Genomic DNA, 18,673 nt, shown 5'->3' with positions numbered 1-18,673 from the left:
AACTGCACCTCAACTTTACTAACCCAGCACCTGTTATTATGTCAACGTTACTAACCCAGCACCTGTTATTATGTCAACTTTACTACTACCCCAGCACCTGTTATTATGTCAACTTTACTAACCCAGCACCTGTTATTATGTCAACTTTACTAACCCAGCACCTGTTATTATGTCAACTTTACTAACCCAGCACCTGTTAGTATGTCAACTTTACTAACCCAGCACCTGTTATTATGTCAACTTTACTAACCCGGCACCTGTTATTATGTCAACTTTACTAACCCAGCACCTGTTATTATGTCAACGCACCTTTACTAGCACCTGTTATTATGTCAACTTTACTGCACCTGTTATTATGTCAACTTTATGAACCCAGCACCTGTTATTATGTCAACTTTACTAACCCGGCACCTGTTATTATGTCAACTTTACTAACCCAGCACCTGTTATTATGTCAACTTTATGAACCCAGCACCTGTTATTATGTCAACGTTACTAGCCCAGCACCTGTTATTATGTCAACTTTATGAACCCAGCACCTGTTATTATGTCAACGTTACTAACCCAGCACCTGTTATTATGTCAACGTTACTAGCCCAGCACCTGTTATTATGTCAACTTTATGAACCCAGCACCTGTTATTATGTCAACGTTACTAGCCCAGCACCTGAGTGTACAAAACATTAGGGACACCTTCCTAATATTGAGTTGCACCCCCTTTTCCCCTCTGAACAGTCTCAATTCGTCGGGGCATGGACTCTACAAGGTGTCAAAAGCGTTCCACAGGGATGCTGGCCCATGTTGACTCCAATGTTTCCCACAGTTGTGTCAAGTTGGCTGTCCTTTGGGTGGTGGACCATTCTTGATACACACGGGATACTGTTGAGCATGAAAAACCCAGCAGTGTTGCAGTTGTTGACACAAACCAGTGCACCTGGCACGTACTACCCTACCCCGTTCAAAGGCACTTAAATATTTTGTCTTGGCACACATACACAATCCATGTCTCCTGAGTGGCGCAGCGGTCTAAGGCACTGCATCTCAGTGCTAGAGGCGTCACTATAAACACCCTGGACCGAATCCAGGCTGCATCTGGGAGTCTCATAGGGCGGTGCACAATTGGCCCAGCGTCGTCCGGGTTTGGCCGGTGTAGGCCGTCATTGTAAATAAGAATTTGTTCTTATCTGACTTGCCTAGTTAAATAAAAGTTGAATATATATATATTTTTTAAATGTCTCAATTGTCTCAAGGCTTAAAAATCCTTATTTAACCTGTCTCCTCCCCTTCATTTACAATGATTGAAGTGGATTTAACTAATGCCATCAATACATCATACGTTTCACTTGGATTCACCTGGTCAGTCTATGTCATGGAAAGAGCAGGTGTTCATAATGTTTTGTATACTCAGTGTACAAAACATTTTGCTGTTAATTAAATAACTTTTGCGGTTAAATTCCCATGTAACCAAATAAAAAACACAAGTTAAATGAGTTTTCTTTTGCATTTTCAACTGTGCTAATGATTTTGTCACAAAAACTATTGCGTTATCAAGCAAATGTGATCACTGTGCACTCTAGCCAACAGCTGGCAGAGACAGTGCGGGTAGGCTACCTACGTTATGACATTATTAGGGGTAGGGGATATTATTTGTATTTGTCAAACGGCAGCCAAGCATCTATCATCATGACACCAGAATATTATGTATTTATTGGAAAGGACCATCAAGCTCATCATGCGCACTTTCACCACCCTGTGAAGTTCATCACGTGCACTTTCACCACCCTGTGAAGTTCATCACGTGCACTTTCACCACCCTGTGAAGTTCATCACGTGCACTTTCACCACCCTGTGAAGTTCATCACGTGCACTTTCACCACCCTGTGAAGTTCATCACGTGCACTTTCACCACCCTGTGAAGTTCATCACAATTAATTTAATCTGTAGACTAATAAACTGAGTCGTAGTGGGAGGAACACACAAAATATCATCTCTTGACTCCAAGTTTACTTCAATATGATGGTAATTATATCAATATTTGAGTGTTAAAGTCTTTTTCACCTCCATTTCTCAAATAATGAATTTAACAGACACAAAAAGATCCCATCGTGTCCAACGAACAAATTATCTGTCGGCATTTATAAAATTCTACCGAAATGTCCTGTTTCCATCACGGATGTTGTTATTTTTTATGCTGTTGTATTAGTTATGACTGTACATGCATAAAAACTGTGGATGGAAATGTGGTTACTCATGCATATTCCAACAGTCATCCTCTGGATACTGTAGAGAGAGAGACATAGGCCTACATTTGGGCCTCTTGACGGGGTAAGGGCTGACTGGTCCTAAAGGCATTGTCTTGGGCCATTTCCCATGCGGCTGGAGGTGACAGAGCACATCATTTAGTTCCCAGCCTACACTAGCATTATTCTCTGATTTTGACTGACCTCCAGCTCTCTCAGTTGAACTGACACAGTGTCAAAGGAGTTTATATCAAACTCAACACCCTGAGTTGAACTAAACACCCTGAGTTGAACTAAGAGTTAGGGCTGGAGTTATTCTGTCTGAAGGGCTTCCAAAGCATGCGTAAGGCAGACAAAAACTGAAAGGGCAACTGAGATCAGCTATGCCAGTCAGATGCTGGAGGGGCTTGTGTTCTTGGTCGCTCAGTCCCAGGAGCCAGGTGTCAGTTGCAGACGGATGTCTTTGGCTTTTACCTTCCCTATAGTATGATAGCTATCCTGTACTCTTAGAGCCATGGGACTTTGGGACGTGTAGGCTGACATCCCATACAAATAACTGCACTTCTTGGCCATGATTTCACGCCCAGTCATCAGCTAGCATGTAAACAAAGATTTTTATACACTTGATCTCAGTTAACTGTGATTTGTTCAGATGCTCTATGTCCACAAGAGATTATTATATAGTAGACTGCATCTTCCCCTAGCAGAGTTGCAGAATAATATGTCTAATTACTCTTTACACAACAGTGAATAGATATCCTGGTAATATCCTACGTCACTCTCTTCTTTCTCTTGGTCCCTGAACAGCCATGACGTGGTATACATTACAGTTTGTCTATAGTATGATGACTGATGTTAATATTGCTGACTTGTATCATTGCTAGATGATTCCAATTCCAGGATTCCAAATGTGCCCCCTAACCTTTTCCTTTGAGTCACTGTTATCTCCCGCCTGTTCCTCCTCTGTCTTCCCCTCCGTCTCCCCCTTGTGATCCTATGTCCCCCCAAAAAATGTGGGTCTAATTTTAGACCCTCTGACCTTTTTGTGGAATGTCATGTTATGGAGGCTTTCTTCCACAGCTGCTCTGTTGAAACTAGAGACCATCCTGTCCATGCTTGTGTATGGAGCAACCACAACACACATAGACGCAAGGGTGCACACACACACACACACCGTGGCCTTTACAGTGTTCTGAGCATGGAGGGAATATAGAGTAGAGTCAGATAGATCTGTTTACAGACATGACACCCTCTCTATTCTCACTCTGAAAATATGTGCAGGAGCCATTTTGAATGTTGTAGCCAAAACACTCTGAACCCAAAACACAAATGTCAAGGGACTTGATACCCATATGTCCATGCTTGATAACACATGAAATGTATGTGTATAAAGCATTGACATTAGGGTATCAAGTCACTCTGGAGCTATAAAAGTCATTTTAATGTGTTTAACCATGTGGCATGACTCTCCTGACAGTGGATCAAAGGACCCATCAGCTAGGCAAATGTTTGAAGATAGCCGGGGGGGGGGGGGGGGGGGCTGTGCCAGTCTTGACACCTTACCACTGGGTCGTAAATTTAGAGAGAACTTTCTCTTCCTTTCCCTGCAGTATTGGAAGACTGAAACGCTCTTTGTTACAGAGAGACTTTTGCCACCAAAACCTTTTTTCCAAGAGAGTGAACAATATTCATAAGATAGGAATGTTAAGAATGGTCCGGGGTGGTCTAAAGAATAATTCTGTCACATTGTTTACTATTTTGTGATGTCATTAATGATGGTATAACACAGTAACTGTAAGTTAGGAAGGAAACACATTCTATCTGTCAAGTTTACATCTAAATGTTGTATAAAATATATGATTACATATGAAAATACTTTTGTGAAGATAGCAATGTAATTTTGGCCTTCTAAATGAGATAATTGTTTTTCATATAAACTTGTGCCCAGTCAGTAACCGCCTACCCTAATGAAGTCAGAAGAGCGTGTCAGCGTCATGGAACCGCCTTTCCGACCAGAGTGCTTAAAATGACAGAATGAACATATCAGACCAGACCAACTCTACAGACCAGCCTGACGGACAACGCGAGCTGAACATTACAAAATGGTTGAAACTCTACAGACCAGTCTGACAGACAGCGTGAGCTGAATGTTACGAAATGGTTTAAACTCTACAGACCAGTCTGACAGACAGCGTGAGCTGAACGTTACAAAATGGTTTAAACTCTAAAGACCAGCCTGACAGACAGCGTGAGCTGAATGTTACGAAATGGTTTAAACTCTACAGACCAGCCTGACAGACAGCGTGAGCTGAACGTTACAAAATGTTTTCAACACCACAGACAGCCGACGTACAGCGCGAGCTGAATGTTTCAAATGGTTAAAACTACAATACCAGACAGCATGGAGCAGTGGCTACACAGTGGCTAAAATGGTGAGACCTGTATATTGCCAGGATACTACTGGTGTGTAAAGTGATTGGCAGCTGAACCCTGAATAATCAACCATTGATACCAAAAGACATGAGACGTTTGTCAACATGTTGAAATGGTGAGAAGCTCTGAAGCTCTCAACCTCAACACTAGAAGATAACCAAACACACCACTACCAGAGAAGCTCTACAAAGGACATTGTGACCTCTGGTGGACAAACCAGAGCCTTACAGACATCGACAACTTCACCATAGGAGTTGTCGAGTTCAACAGAGATGTAACAATGATCAAGGACAGCTACGCATAAATATATATAGCATTTCTAATACAAATGAGAGGTGGTTAGGGTGCTAAGTGTTGTCTCTCTTTACTTACCCCTCACTCTCCATATGTGTTGTCTCTCTTTGTCTCTCTCTCCCTCTCTTTACTTACCCCTCACTCTCCATATGTGTTGTCTCTCTTTGTCTCTCTCTCCCTCTCTTTACTTACCCCTCACTCTCCATATGTGTTATAAGCCGTCATACCTTGTCTTTTTTTTACCCCCTTTTTTCTCCTCAATTTCGTGGTATCCAATTGGTAGTAGTTATAGTCTTGTCTCATCACTGCAACTCCCATACGTACTCAGGAGCGGCGAAGGTCGAGAGTCAAGCGTCCTCCGAAACACAACCCAACCAAGCCGCATTGCTTCTTGACACAATGCACATCCAACCCGGAAGCCAGGCGCACCAATGTTTTGGAGGAAACGCCGTACAACTGGCGACCTGGTCAGTCAAACCCTCCCTAACCCGGACGACGCTGGGCCAATTGTGAGCCGCCCCATGGGCCTCCCGGTCGCGGCCGGCTGTGACAGAGCCTGGGCTCGAATCCAGGGTCTCTGGTGGCACAGCGAGCACTACGATGCAGTGCCTTAGACCACTGCACCACCCGGGAGGCCCCGTCATACCTTGTCAGTCCACTAGGGACATGTATCTCATGTAAGTGTGTATGTCTATTCTGTGTCATTATTTAGTTAGTTAATGAATACATTATTAAATCAATTTGTGCAGTACTGAATATTCAGAAGGGCTAGGGTTCTCTCGGATCCAAAGATTATGCGACGTTCAGAATGAGACTGATGAGGTAATCATTCATTATTGACTGTTATTTATGTAAGAGATATCTGCATATCTTTAGAGTTTAAGTCGGGAAATAGTAACTCGTTAAACAACTTTTCCCGTGGTGCCCCAAATTCCTTGATGAGACCAAGGCACAGCGTGATAAGCATACATTCTTCCTTTTACTGAAGGAAAAACACTAAACAAACGAACAAAGAAACCAAACGACCGTGACGCAATATAACACGAGTGCTGACAGGCAACACATAGACAATAACCCACAAAACCAAAATTGAAAATGGCAACCTAAATAGGATCCCCAATCAGAGACAATGATAAACAGCTGTCTCTGATTGGGAACCAATTCAGGCCCCCATAGACCTACATTTACCTAGACAATACCAAAACCCCATAGATATACAAAAAACCCTAGACAAGACGAAAACACACATACCACCCTCGTCACACCCTGACCTAACCAAAATAATAAAGACAACAAAGATAACTAAGGTCAGCACGTGACATTCCTAATGAGATAATTGTTACGTGATTCAATTAATCAAGTAACAATTAAACGTAGTTAATTTATAAAATCAGATTAATGATAGTCACGTCACAACAGATGACAACCCTGAATCCAAACGTAAACTTGATTTAGTATTAAATGTTAGCATTGGTGAAACGGGTTGTTTTACGTCATAACTACCTTACTGCCATTGTGAGCTGTGTGTGTGTGTGTGTGTGTGTGTGTGTGTGTGTGTGTGTGTGTGTGTGTGTGTGTGTGTGTGTGTGCTGTGTGTGTGTGTGTGTGTGTGTGTGTGTGTGTGTGTGTGTGTGTGCGTGCGTGCGTGTGCGTCACTGTAAACTTTGACAAGCTATTATTTTTTTTGTGCAGAGCATTGACCCTCAGGGCAACACTTTACTGAAATGTGTAAGGCTTTATAACTTGTTATATACTTATATGAGCCTTCAGGCAGTCCTGAAAACCCCATGTTTGTCTGTCTGTGTCTCTCAGGTATGAATGCGGCTGTGAGGGCCACAGTCAGAGTTGGTCTCTACACTGGAGCCAAAGTCTACTTTGTTCATGAGGTAAAGACATGCAGTAGAATATAATACAATCACAATCACAGTTCTGTGATTCAAGTTTATACACTTGATAATGTGTTTGTCTATCATTGCTGATCACCCATACTATAGTGTCTTCTACTATTAATTCATTCCTGATCTGACTGAAGGTTTAAGAAATTCACCGTCAAGAAATAGATTCTATCACAAACCACATTGAGAGCAAAGTTGTGTCGCTGTAGTAGCATGCTGTTGTCTCCCATTTCAGAAGGCAGTGTTCCTCGTGTGTGGGTGAAACCCCGTTGAAGATAATAGTTTGTATTTGTGTTGATGATGTGTGTCTCCAGGGTTACCAGGGTCTGGTGGACGGAGGAGACAACATCAAACTGGCCACCTGGGAGAGTGTGTCCATGATGCTGCAACTGGTGAGTCCTGTTATCAGACTCACAACCACTGATGCCAATACAGGAGTCAGGACACAACTGTCATAAACTCACTGTCTAGAGAGGGTATGAATAAATGAATGACAAGAAACCAAGAGTTCTGCTTTATTTGAATATTAGAGACAGATACAGACTCACAACCAAGAGTGTTCATAGATGATGATGATGATGACGATGAGAGAACTAAGAGAGAACAGCGGTCGGCTCCAGTAACACAAACTGACCTCTGCGCCCACAGAGTATTTGGATTGAGTCGGGACCTGGCCAGGCGGGCGGGCGGGCAGGCGGGCAGGCAGGCAGGCAGGCAGGCAGGACTGGGTTCTGAACAGATAGTTCAGGGCTTCTGCTCTTTTCTATAACCTGTAGGAACACAAAATATGGTCTATACTTGCCATTTAGGTTTCTCAGTTATGGGTGACACAGATTGCTATATTGGGGGGGGGGGATTTGCAGGGTATATACAAATTAAATACTGTAGTATTTACTATAGTTTAAAAAGTGTAGTGTTTTTACATATAATACTTTAGTATTTACTATAGTATTCTACAGTATTGCACCGGTCTGAGGGACTTTGTCTTTCTTCTGATTCAATGAGTCTCTCTCTACCAGGGTGGCACGGTCATCGGCAGTGCCCGCTGCATGGACTTCAGAGCCAGGGAGGGCCGCATGAAGGCTGCCCTGAACTTGGTCAAGCTGGGTATCACCAACCTGTGTGTGATCGGGGGTGACGGTAGTCTAACCGGAGCTAACCAGTTCAGGACGGAGTGGTCCACTCTGCTGGTCGACCTGGTCAAAGCCGGTAAGGCTGACAAACCCCACGGGGACTATGGAAAACACCTAAGAACTGGGAAGGGTCACAAAAAAAATCTATGTCCACATGGAAACACTTCATTTAAATTGGATAGTTAATTGAAATTGGATAGTTCATTGAGATTGGATAGTTCATTGAAATGGGATAGTTCATTGAAATGGGATAGTTCATTGAAATGGGATAGTTCATTGAAATGGGATAGTTCATTGAAATGGGATAGTTCATTGAGATTGGATAGTTCATTGAGATTGGATAGTTCATTGAAATGGGATAGTTAATTGAGATTGGATAGTTCATTGAAATGGGATAGTTCATTGAAATGGGATAGTTCATTGAAATGGGATAGTTCGTTGAAATGGGATAGTTAATTGAGATTGGATAGTTCATTGAAATGGGATAGTTCATTGAGATTGGATAGTTCATTGAGATTGGATAGTTCGTTGAGATTGGATAGTTCATTGAAATGGGATAGTTCATTGAGATTGGAAATGGGATAGTTCGTTGAAATGGGATAGTTAATTGAGATTGGATAGTTCATTGAAATGGGATAGTTCATTGAGATTGGATAGTTCATTGAAATGGGATCATTGTTCATTGAGATTGGATAGTTCATTGAGATTGGATAGTTCATTGAGATTGGATAGTTCATTGAGATTGGATAGTTCATTGAGATTGGATAGTTCATTGAAATGGGATAGTTCATTGAAATGGGATAGTTCATTGAAATGGGATAGTTCATTGAAATGGGATAGTTCATTGAAATGGGATAGTTCATTGAGATTGGATAGTTCATTGAAATGGGATAGTTCATTGAAATGGGATAGTTCATTGAGATTGGATAGTTCATTGAAATGGGATAGTTCATTGAGATTGGATAGTTCATTGAAATGGGATGGTTCATTGAGATTGGATAGTTCATTGAGATTGGATAGTTCGTTGAGATTGGATAGTTCATTGAAATGGGATAGTTCATTGAAATGGGATAGTTCGTTGAAATGGGATAGTTAATTGAGATTGGATAGTTCATTGAAATGGGATAGTTCATTGAGATTGGATAGTTCATTGAGATTGGATAGTTCGTTGAGGGATTGGATAGTTCATTGAAATGGGATAGTTCATTGAAATGGGATAGTTCGTTGAAATGGGATAGTTAATTGAGATTGGATAGTTCATTGAAATGGGATAGTTCATTGAGATTGGATAGTTCATTGAGATTGGATAGTTCGTTGAGATTGGATAGTTCATTGAGATTGGATAGTTCATTGAGATTGGATAGTTCATTGAGATTGGATAGTTCATTGAGATGGGATAGTTCATTGAAATGGGATAGTTCATTGAAATGGGATAGTTCATTGAAATGGGATAGTTCATTGAAAGTACAAAACGCTTCTTTATTATTAAGACCCAATACAGGGTTTATTTACTTAACCACTGATGCAGTTTCAGCATTCTTTGTCATTTCTTTTCACCATAAAACATTTTGAGCGATCCCAGATACACCAGATAGCCTGGCTACATTGGTGGAATTGCTGTTGAATATAACTGACAGAAGTGTGGGACTTCTCTGTCTCCAGGTAAGATCAGTGATGACGAGGCCAAGACGTCGTCCCACCTCAACATAGTAGGCATGGTGGGTTCTATCGACAATGACTTCTGTGGCACAGACATGACCATCGGGACAGACTCCGCCCTCCACCGCATCATAGAGGTGGTGGATGCCATCACCACGACCGCACAGAGGTGAGGAGAGGAGAGGTCATCGCTGTCACACACGGTTTCTGTTGTCCCTTTGGCACCTGGTTTATAACAAAGAGGTTTCCTCTGTTGTTCTCCTCAGTCACCAGAGGACCTTCATCCTGGAGGTGATGGGTAGACACTGTGGCTACCTGGCCCTGGTGACTGCTCTGGCCTGCGGTGCTGACTGGGTGTTCATCCCAGAGATGCCCCCAGATGAGGGATGGGAGGGGCATCTGTGCAGAAGACTGGCTGATGTATGTTTACAATCACAGACAGACTGACACTAGCCTTCTGGACAGGATTCTCTCCTCTTCTCTTCTCCTCTTCTCCTCTTCTCTTCTCCTCTTCTCCTCTTCTCTCTCTTCTTCTCTTCTCCTCTTCTTCTCTACTCTTCTCTTCTCCTCTTCTCTACTCTTCTTCTCTTCTCTCCTCTTCTTCTCTACTCTTCTCTTCTCCTCCTCTTCTCTACTCTTCTCTCTTCTCCTCTTCTTCTCTACTCTTCTTTGCTTCTTCTTCTCCTCTTCTCCTCTTCTTCTCCTCCTCTTCTCCTCTTCTTCTTCTCCTCTTCTCCTCTTCTCCTCTTCTTCTCCTCCTCTTCTCCTTCTCCTCCTCTTCTCCTTCTCCTCCTCTTCTTCTCTACTCTTCTTCTCTTCTCTCCTCTTCTTCTCTACTCTTCTTCGCTTCTTCTTCTCTTCTTCTTCTTCCTCTTCTTCTCCTCCTCTTCTCCTTCTCTTCTTCGCTTCTTCTTCTTCTCTCATCCTTCTTCTCCTTCTTCTCCTCTTCTTCTCCTCCTCTTCTTCTTCTCCTCCTCTTCTCTTCCTCTCTTCTCTCCTCTCTTCTTCTTCTCCTCCTCTTCTCTTCTTCTTTCTCCTCTTCTTCTTCTCCTCTTCTCCTCTTCTCCTCTTCTCCTCTTCTCCTCTTCTTCTTCTCCTCTTCTCCTCTTCTTCTTCTCCTCTTCTCCTCTTCTTCTTTTCCTCTTCTTCTCCTCCTCTTCTCCTTCTCCTTCTCTTCTTCTCTACTCTTCTTCTCTTCTCTCCTCTTCTCTTCTTCTTCTTTTCTCCTCATCTCTTCTCTTCTTCTTCTTCTCTCTTCTCTTATTCTCTTTTTCTTCTTCTTCCTCTTCTCTACTCTCCTCCTCTTCTTCTTCCTCCTCTTCTTCTCCTCCTCTTCTTCTTCTCCTCTTCTTCTTCTCTTCTTCTTTTCCTCTTCTTCTCCTCCACTTCTCCTCTTCTTCTCCTCCTCTTCTTCTTCTCCTCTTATTCTCTTTTCTTCTTCTCCTCTTCTCTACTCTTCTTCTTCTTCTCCTCCTCTTCTTCTCCTCCTCTTCTTCTTCTCCTCTTATTCTCTTTTCTTCTTCTCCTCTTCTTCTCCTCCTCTTCTTCTCCTCCTCTTCTTCTCCTCCTCTTCTTCTTCTCCTCTTATTCTCTTTTCTTCTTCTCCTCTTCTCTACTCTTCTCCTCTTCTTCTCCTCCTCTTCTTCTCCTCCTCTTCTTCTTCTCCTCTTCTTCTCTTTTCTTCTTCTCCTCTTCTCTACTCTTCTTCACTTCTTCTTCTCCTCTACTCTTCTCTTCATCTCTTATTTTCTAGTTTCTTCTCCATATTGAAGTACTTTTTAAATACAACACATTACACCACAATCTTTCATTACAGTTATCTGTTTCCACCCTTGGTACCTAATCACCAAACTGACGTATTGTGTCTCTGACAGCAAAGGGCCAGAGGATGTCGTCTGAATGTGATCATTGTGGCAGAGGGAGCTATGGGCAGAGATGGAAAACCCATCGGCTCTGAAGACATCAAGAAGGTCAGCAAGCTCTCCCTCATATTACTGTTCCTAGCAGTTCAAATGGTTTTGTTTGCTTGTTTGTTAAGACCTCTTTTAGAGTAGTCTCGTCCACCAACCATTCCACTCTATGTGGACAAGGTTACTTTTAGCCCATTTCCCAAATATTACCTCAGAGTTAAAGCATTAATATTCTACTGCGTTGCCTACCAGGGGTTGAATAGGGTTAAACAGTCAGTTGCTAGCAGCTCTCTGTGTGTTTACGTTTGTAGTTGGTGGAGAAGAATTTGGGCTTTGACACCCGTACCACTGTCCTGGGACACGTGCAGAGAGGCGGTACCCCCTCCGCCTTCGACAGAATCCTGGTAGGTCTCTCTCTCTCTCTATTTCACCCTGTCTCAGTCACACTCTCTCTCTCTCTCTCTCTCTCTCTATGCGTATGAGCAAAAGCATGTCTGACTGTGTAATGTGATGTGTTTGTGTGTGTGTGTTCTTCCCAATCCCCATTGCAACAGGATTTGTGTGGAGGCTCTGTTGGTGTGTGTGTGTTCTTCCCAATCCCCATTGCAACAGGATTTGTGTGGAGGCTCTGTTGGTGTGTTTGTGTGTGTCTCTCTAATGACGGTGTGTTGTGATTGTGTCTGACTGTGGTGTCTCTCTAATCCTGGTGTGTGTTCTCCCCCAGGGCAGCAGGATGGGTGTGGAGGCTGTGATGGCCCTGTTGGAGGCCACTCCAGAGACCCCGGCCTGTGTGGTCAGTCTGTCCGGTAACCAGGCTGTCAGGCTGCCCCTCATGGAGTGTGTCCAAGTGGTCAGTATCAGTCACTAAGCCCCATCAACTGTTGTATGTGTGCCATTCTAATGTGTTCACCTATATCTGAGCACCCCCCCCCCCCCCCCCCTCTCTGTCTCCTCAGACTAAGGATGTGACTACTGCCATGGCTGAGAATAGATGGGAGGATGCTATCAAGCTCAGAGGAAAGTAAGAACACTAGCCTACTTTTACCAATCTAACAATGTCTTCCCTGTTACTGAAACTACTACATCCGAGTGGGATGTTACATCACTGTTTTTGTTGGCCCTGTCCAGGAGCTTTGAAAACAACTGGAACACATACAAGATGCTAGCCCACATCAACCCTCCAGATACCAAGGTAAGGGACAACACCTACACAATTAACACAGGAGTTGCATTAAATATCACCATTCTCTCCTCTCCTCTCCTCTCCTCTCCTCTCCTCTCCTCTCCTCTCACATTCTCTCCACCTCCCCTCTCCTCTCCTCTCCTCTCCCATTCTCTCCACCTCCACCTCTCCTCTCCTCTCCTTTCCTCTCCACCTCTCCTCTCCCATTCTCTCCACCTCCACCTCTCCTCTCACATTCTCTCCTCTCCTCTCCTCTACTCTCCTTTCCTCTCCCCTTCTCTCCACCTATCCTCTCCTCTCCCCACCTATCCTCTCCCCTTCTCTCTACCTCTTCTTTCATCTTCACTCCACCTCTCCTCTCCCCTTCTCTCCTCCTCTTCTCCACAACTTCTTTCCTCTTCTCTCCACCTTTCCTCTCCCCTTCTCTCCACCTCCACCTCTCATCTCCCCTTCTCTCCACCTCTCCTCTCCACCTCTCCTCTCCACCTCCCCCTCTCCTCTCCCCTTCTCTCCACCTCCACCTCTCCTCTCCCCTTCTCTCCACCTCCACCTCTCCTCTCCCCTTCTCTCCACCTCTCCTCTCCCCTTCTCTCCACCTCCTCCTCTCCTCTCACCTTCTCTCCACCTCCTCCTCTCCACCTCTCCTCTCCTCTTCTTCTACCTCTCCTCTCCTCTTCTCCACCTCCACCTCTCCTCTCCCCTTCTCCACCTCCACCTCTCCTCTCCCCTTCTCTCCACCTCCACCTCTCCTCTCCCCTTCTCTCCACCTCCACCTCTCCCCTTCTCTCCACCTCCACCTCTCCTCTCCCCTTCTCTCCACCTCTCCTCTCCCCTTCTCTCCACCTCCTCCTCTCCTCTTCTCTCCACCTCTCCTCTTCTCTCCACCTCTCCTCTCCTCTTCTCTCCACCTCTCCTCTCCTCTTCTCCACCTCTCCTTTCCTCTTCTCCACCTCCTCCTCTTCTCTCCACCTCCTCCTCTCCTCTTCTCTCCACCTCTCCACCTCTCCTCTTCTCTCCACCTCTCCCCTTTTCTCCACCTCTCCTCTCCAGAGCAACATTAATGTGGCCATAGTTAACGTCGGTGCCCCCTGTGCTGGTATGAATGCTGCCGTGCGTTCTGCAGTGAGGATTGGAATCATTCAGGGACACAATATGCTGGCAGTTCATGACGGGTTTGAGGGTCTCGCTCACGGAAATGTACGTACACATTACTAACTATGCACTGCACTCTACGCAGAGCCCATTAGTCTCAGCCTAAACTCCTCTATTGATCAGGGCCTGTACTCATAAATCATCTCAGAGTAGGAGTGCTGATCTAGGATCAGGTCCCTTTTGTCCATTTAATCCTATACATAATGGTATATAAGGCTCGGATGCTTTGTTGTTTACAGAACCAGGTCATCTATAATCTAAAGATAGAACAAGGCCTGGTACAATAACTCTTGTCCAGTGAAGCTTGAAACCTCTGACCACTGATCTTTACCCCTTGACCAGATCGTGCCCATCACCTGGACAGGAGTGTCAGGCTGGACTGGGAAGGGAGGCTCTGAGTTGGGCACCAAGAGGTATTACATCATATCTCTTTTTCAACTCAGTTTGTATTGTCAACTGGGGTGGAACCAATGATTTATATATACACTAGATGACTGACAGGTGTCTTGTTTTGAAGCCACTGCGCCTCCATCTTGGCATTCCCTACCATAGTAAAAAATTATATCTTTACTTGTTTTTACCATGTTTATTCTATTACAGACACCTTAATGCATACTTTTAAATTATTTTATGTGAGCTAAACATAAAAATAAAAATGAAAAAACATATTTAAAAAATGTCCTTATAGTATAATATTTTGAAAGTACTAATGTTACTGTCCCCACTGCAACAAAAAAAAAACATTTTGTCCTTGAAACATTTAATTGAAATAGAGCTAGCCAGCTTGTAGTCCTAAAACACATAAATAAGTTACCTCTGTTGTGTTCAGACATTCTAATGGCAAAATTGAATGTGGAAAAAATGGTGTTTTTGAAAATAAGGTCTGAGGTTAAAACAGGCTTAGGAGATCTTATACGTTTTGTTCTATGAGATAATAGCAGTCAGTTAACATGACCATTATGATGCCTTTATGTGATGTATGTGTTTTTCATGACTATGTACACTACCAGTAAAAAGTTTTAGAACATCTACTCAATCAAGGGGTTTCTTTATTTGTATTGTTTTCTACATTGTAGAATAATAGTGAAGACATCAAAACTTTTAAATAACACATATGGAATCATGTAGGAACCAAAAAAGTGTTAAACTAATCCAAATATATTTTATATTTGAGATTCTTCAAAGTAGCCACTTTTTGCCTTGATGACAGCTTTGCACACTCTTGGCATTTTCTCAACCAGCTTCACCTGAAATGCTTTTCCAACAGTCTTGAAGGAGTTCCCACATATGCTGAGCACTTATTGTCTGCTTTTCCTTCACTCTGCTGTCCAATTCATCGCAAACCATCTTGATTTGGTTGAGGTCGGGGGATTGTGGAGGCCAGGTCATCTGTTGCAGCACTCCATCACTCTCCTTCTTGGTAAAATAGCTCTTACACAGCCTGGAGGTGTGTTGGGTCATTGTCCTGTTGAAAAACAAATGATAGTCCAACTAAGCCAAAAGCAGATGTGATGACGTTTCGCTACAGAATGCTGTGGTAGCCATGCTGGTTAAGTGTGCCTTGAATTCTAAATAAATCACAGACATTGTCACCAGCAAAGCCCCCCCCCCCCCTCATCATAGCATCATAGCACTTGATGTTTTTTGCTACTGCACTTGAAGAAACTTTCAAAGTTCTTGAAATTTTCCGGATTGACTGACCTTCATGTCTTAAAGTAATGATGGACTGTCGTTTCTCTTTGCTTATTTGAGCTCTTCTTGCCATAATATGGACTTGGTCTTTTACCAAATAGGGCTATCTTCTGTATACCTCCCCTATCTTGTCACAACACAACTGATTGACTCAAACACATTAAGACTGAAAAAAAATCCACTAATGAACTTTTAAGAAGGCACAACTGTTAATTCAAATGCATTCCAGGTGACTACCTCATGAAGCTGGTTGAAAAAATGCTGTACAAAGCTGTAATCAAGGCAAAGGGTGGCTATTTGAAGAATCTCAAGTATAAAATATATTTTGATTTGTTTAACACTTTTTTTGGTTACTACATGATTCCATATGTGTTATTTCATAGTTTTGATGTCTTCACTATTATTCTACAATGTAGAAAATAGTAAAAATAAATAAAACCATTGAATGAGTAGGTGTTCTAAAACTTTTTACTGGTAGTGTAAATTCCCCAAAATTCCCATAAAGTGACGTTAGCTGATAAAGATTATCTCATTGAACATCTCCTAAGCCTGTGTTTTCCACAGACCTTATTTTTCGCCATTTATCCAAAAACGGCATTCAATTTTCTCATAGGCTTTGTCCAACTAACCGTGTCGGAGTTAGTGCCTACAAAAAGACGCCATTACTATTTCTCTCTATACTGTAGAATCCCATTCATTCCTATGGAGGACTGCTCCTACTTGGGAGTGTCAATATGGCCGACTGTTGGCTTCAAAGCCTTTCATTGGCCAATACATATTATCAGCAATCCAGGGTTAATGTAAAAAAAATAAAAAATATTTTTTGAGCAGAGATTTAAAAATATTAACCCTTCCCCTGCTTGTGAGTACTGTATATCACTGATGTTTCACACAATAACTGCTGTCTGCTTCTTCATTTGAAGAGTCCTGCCTTCTAAGTACATTGAGGAAATCAGCTTGACTATTGCTAAGTTCAATATCCACTCTCTGGTAATAATTGGAGGGTTTGAGGTAAGAGTCCTAAGACTACCCCATCACATGTATGTCTTCTTTGATATGTGGTTGTCTTACCTACTTCAGAACATTAAATTAAATTTGATAAATGACTAAGGTGTCAATGTAATGTATAACCACAAAACCACAAAAGACAAGTAGGCCCGGTACCTCAGTAGTGTCTCCCACTGCTGCACTTCCCCTCCTTTCACCTCCCTCTCAAAACCAAATCAAATTGTATTTGTCACATGCTTCGTAAACATCAGGTCTAGACTCTCCCCTCTCCTCCTGTCCCCTCCCCAGGCGTTTATGGGTGGTCTGGAGCTGGTGACAGCCAGGGAGAAGTATGAGGAGCTGTGCATTCCCATGGTGGTCATCCCCGCCACTGTCTCTAACAACGTACCCGGCTCCGACTTCAGCATCGGAGCTGACACCGCCCTCAACACCATCACCTCGGTGAGTACCGTAAAACATCAACACCATCACCTAGGTCAGTACGGTAATACATCAACACCATCACCTAGGTCAGTACTGTAATACATCAACACCTAGGTCAGTACTGTAATACATCAACACCATCACCTAGGTCAGTACTGTAATACATCAACACCATCACCTAGGTCAGAACTGTAATACATCAACACCTAGGTCAGTACTGTAATACATCAACACCTAGGTCAGTACTGTAATACACCAACACCTAGGTCAGAACTGTAATACATCAACACCATCACCTAGGTCAGCACTGTAATACACCAACACCTAGGTCAGTACCTTAATACACCAACACCTAGGTCAGCACTGTAATACACCAACACCTAGGTCAGTACTGTAATACATCAACACCTAGGTCAGTACTGTAATACACCAACACCATCACCTAGGTCAGTACTGTAATACACCAACACCATCACCTAGGTCAGTACTGTAATACACCAACACCTAGGTCAGTACTGTAATACACCAACACCTAGGTCAGTACTGTAATACACCAACACCATCACCTAGGTCAGCACTGTAATACACCAACACCATCACCTAGGTCAGTACTGTAATACATCAACACCATCACCTAGGTCAGTACTGTAATACACCAACACCATCACCTAGGTCAGTACTGTAATACACCAACACCTAGGTCAGTACTGTAATACATCAACACCATCACCTAGGTCAGTACTGTAATACACCAACACCATCACCTAGGTCAGTACTGTAATACACCAACACCTAGGTCAGTACTGTAATACATCAACACTATCACCTAGGTCAGTACTGTAATACACCAACACCATCACCTAGGTCAGCACTGTAATACACCAACACCATCACCTAGGTCAGTACTGTAATACACCAACACCTAGGTCAGTACTGTAATACATCAACACCATCACCTAGGTCAGTACTGTAATACACCAACACCTAGGTCAGTACTGTAATACATCAACACCTAGGTCAGTACTGTAATACACCAACACCTAGGTCAGTACTGTAATACACCAACACCTAGGTCGGTACTGTAATACACCAACACCTAGGTCAGTACTGTAATACATCAACACCATCACCTAGGTCAGTACTGTAATACATCAACACCATCACCTAGGTCAGTACTGTAATACACCATCACCTAGGTCAGTACTGTAATACATCAACACCATCACCTAGGTCAGTACTGTAATACACCAACACCTAGGTCAGTGCTGTAATACATCAACACCATCACCTAGGTCAGTACTGTAATACAGCAACACCTAGGTCAGTACTGTAATACACCAACACCAACACCATCACCTAGGTCAGTACTGTAATACACCAACACCATCACCTAGGCCAGTACTGTAATACACCAACACCATCACCTAGGTCAGTACTGTAATACACCATCACCTAGGTCAGTACTGTAATACATCAACACCATCACCTAGGTCAGTACTGTAATACATCAACACCATCACCTAGGTCAGTACTGTAATACATCAACACCATCCCCATTACATCACCAACATTTGGTTTGTGTTCAGTAGGGAGAACATGTTTTGAAACTGTGAGGTGCTGTACCTGAGCTTGTCCCATAAGAAAACAAATG

At 43.1% G+C, this 18,673-nt stretch overlaps 1 protein-coding gene across 1 annotated transcript in view; it reads left to right on the top strand.

The window, feature by feature from the left end:
* LOC139416876 (ATP-dependent 6-phosphofructokinase, muscle type-like) overlaps window positions 1-18,673 on the top strand; it is a 30,621-nt gene that overhangs the window by 632 nt on the left and 11,316 nt on the right. Inside the window, exons 2-15 of the mRNA XM_071166032.1 lie at window positions 6,780-6,853; window positions 7,177-7,254; window positions 7,882-8,071; window positions 9,658-9,823; window positions 9,921-10,074; window positions 11,529-11,624; window positions 11,876-11,968; window positions 12,289-12,414; window positions 12,521-12,585; window positions 12,693-12,756; window positions 13,798-13,944; window positions 14,242-14,312; window positions 16,515-16,602; window positions 16,888-17,040. Of these exons, the coding sequence (XP_071022133.1) occupies window positions 6,780-6,853; window positions 7,177-7,254; window positions 7,882-8,071; window positions 9,658-9,823; window positions 9,921-10,074; window positions 11,529-11,624; window positions 11,876-11,968; window positions 12,289-12,414; window positions 12,521-12,585; window positions 12,693-12,756; window positions 13,798-13,944; window positions 14,242-14,312; window positions 16,515-16,602; window positions 16,888-17,040 (1,565 nt within the window). The remainder of the gene's footprint in view (window positions 1-6,779; window positions 6,854-7,176; window positions 7,255-7,881; window positions 8,072-9,657; window positions 9,824-9,920; window positions 10,075-11,528; window positions 11,625-11,875; window positions 11,969-12,288; window positions 12,415-12,520; window positions 12,586-12,692; window positions 12,757-13,797; window positions 13,945-14,241; window positions 14,313-16,514; window positions 16,603-16,887; window positions 17,041-18,673) is intronic.

The sequence above is a fragment of the Oncorhynchus clarkii genome, chromosome 9 (assembly GCF_045791955.1).
Source record: "Oncorhynchus clarkii lewisi isolate Uvic-CL-2024 chromosome 9, UVic_Ocla_1.0, whole genome shotgun sequence".
Taxonomy (NCBI): Eukaryota; Metazoa; Chordata; class Actinopteri; order Salmoniformes; family Salmonidae; genus Oncorhynchus; species Oncorhynchus clarkii.
This window is presented reverse-complemented; position numbering and strand designations above follow the sequence as displayed.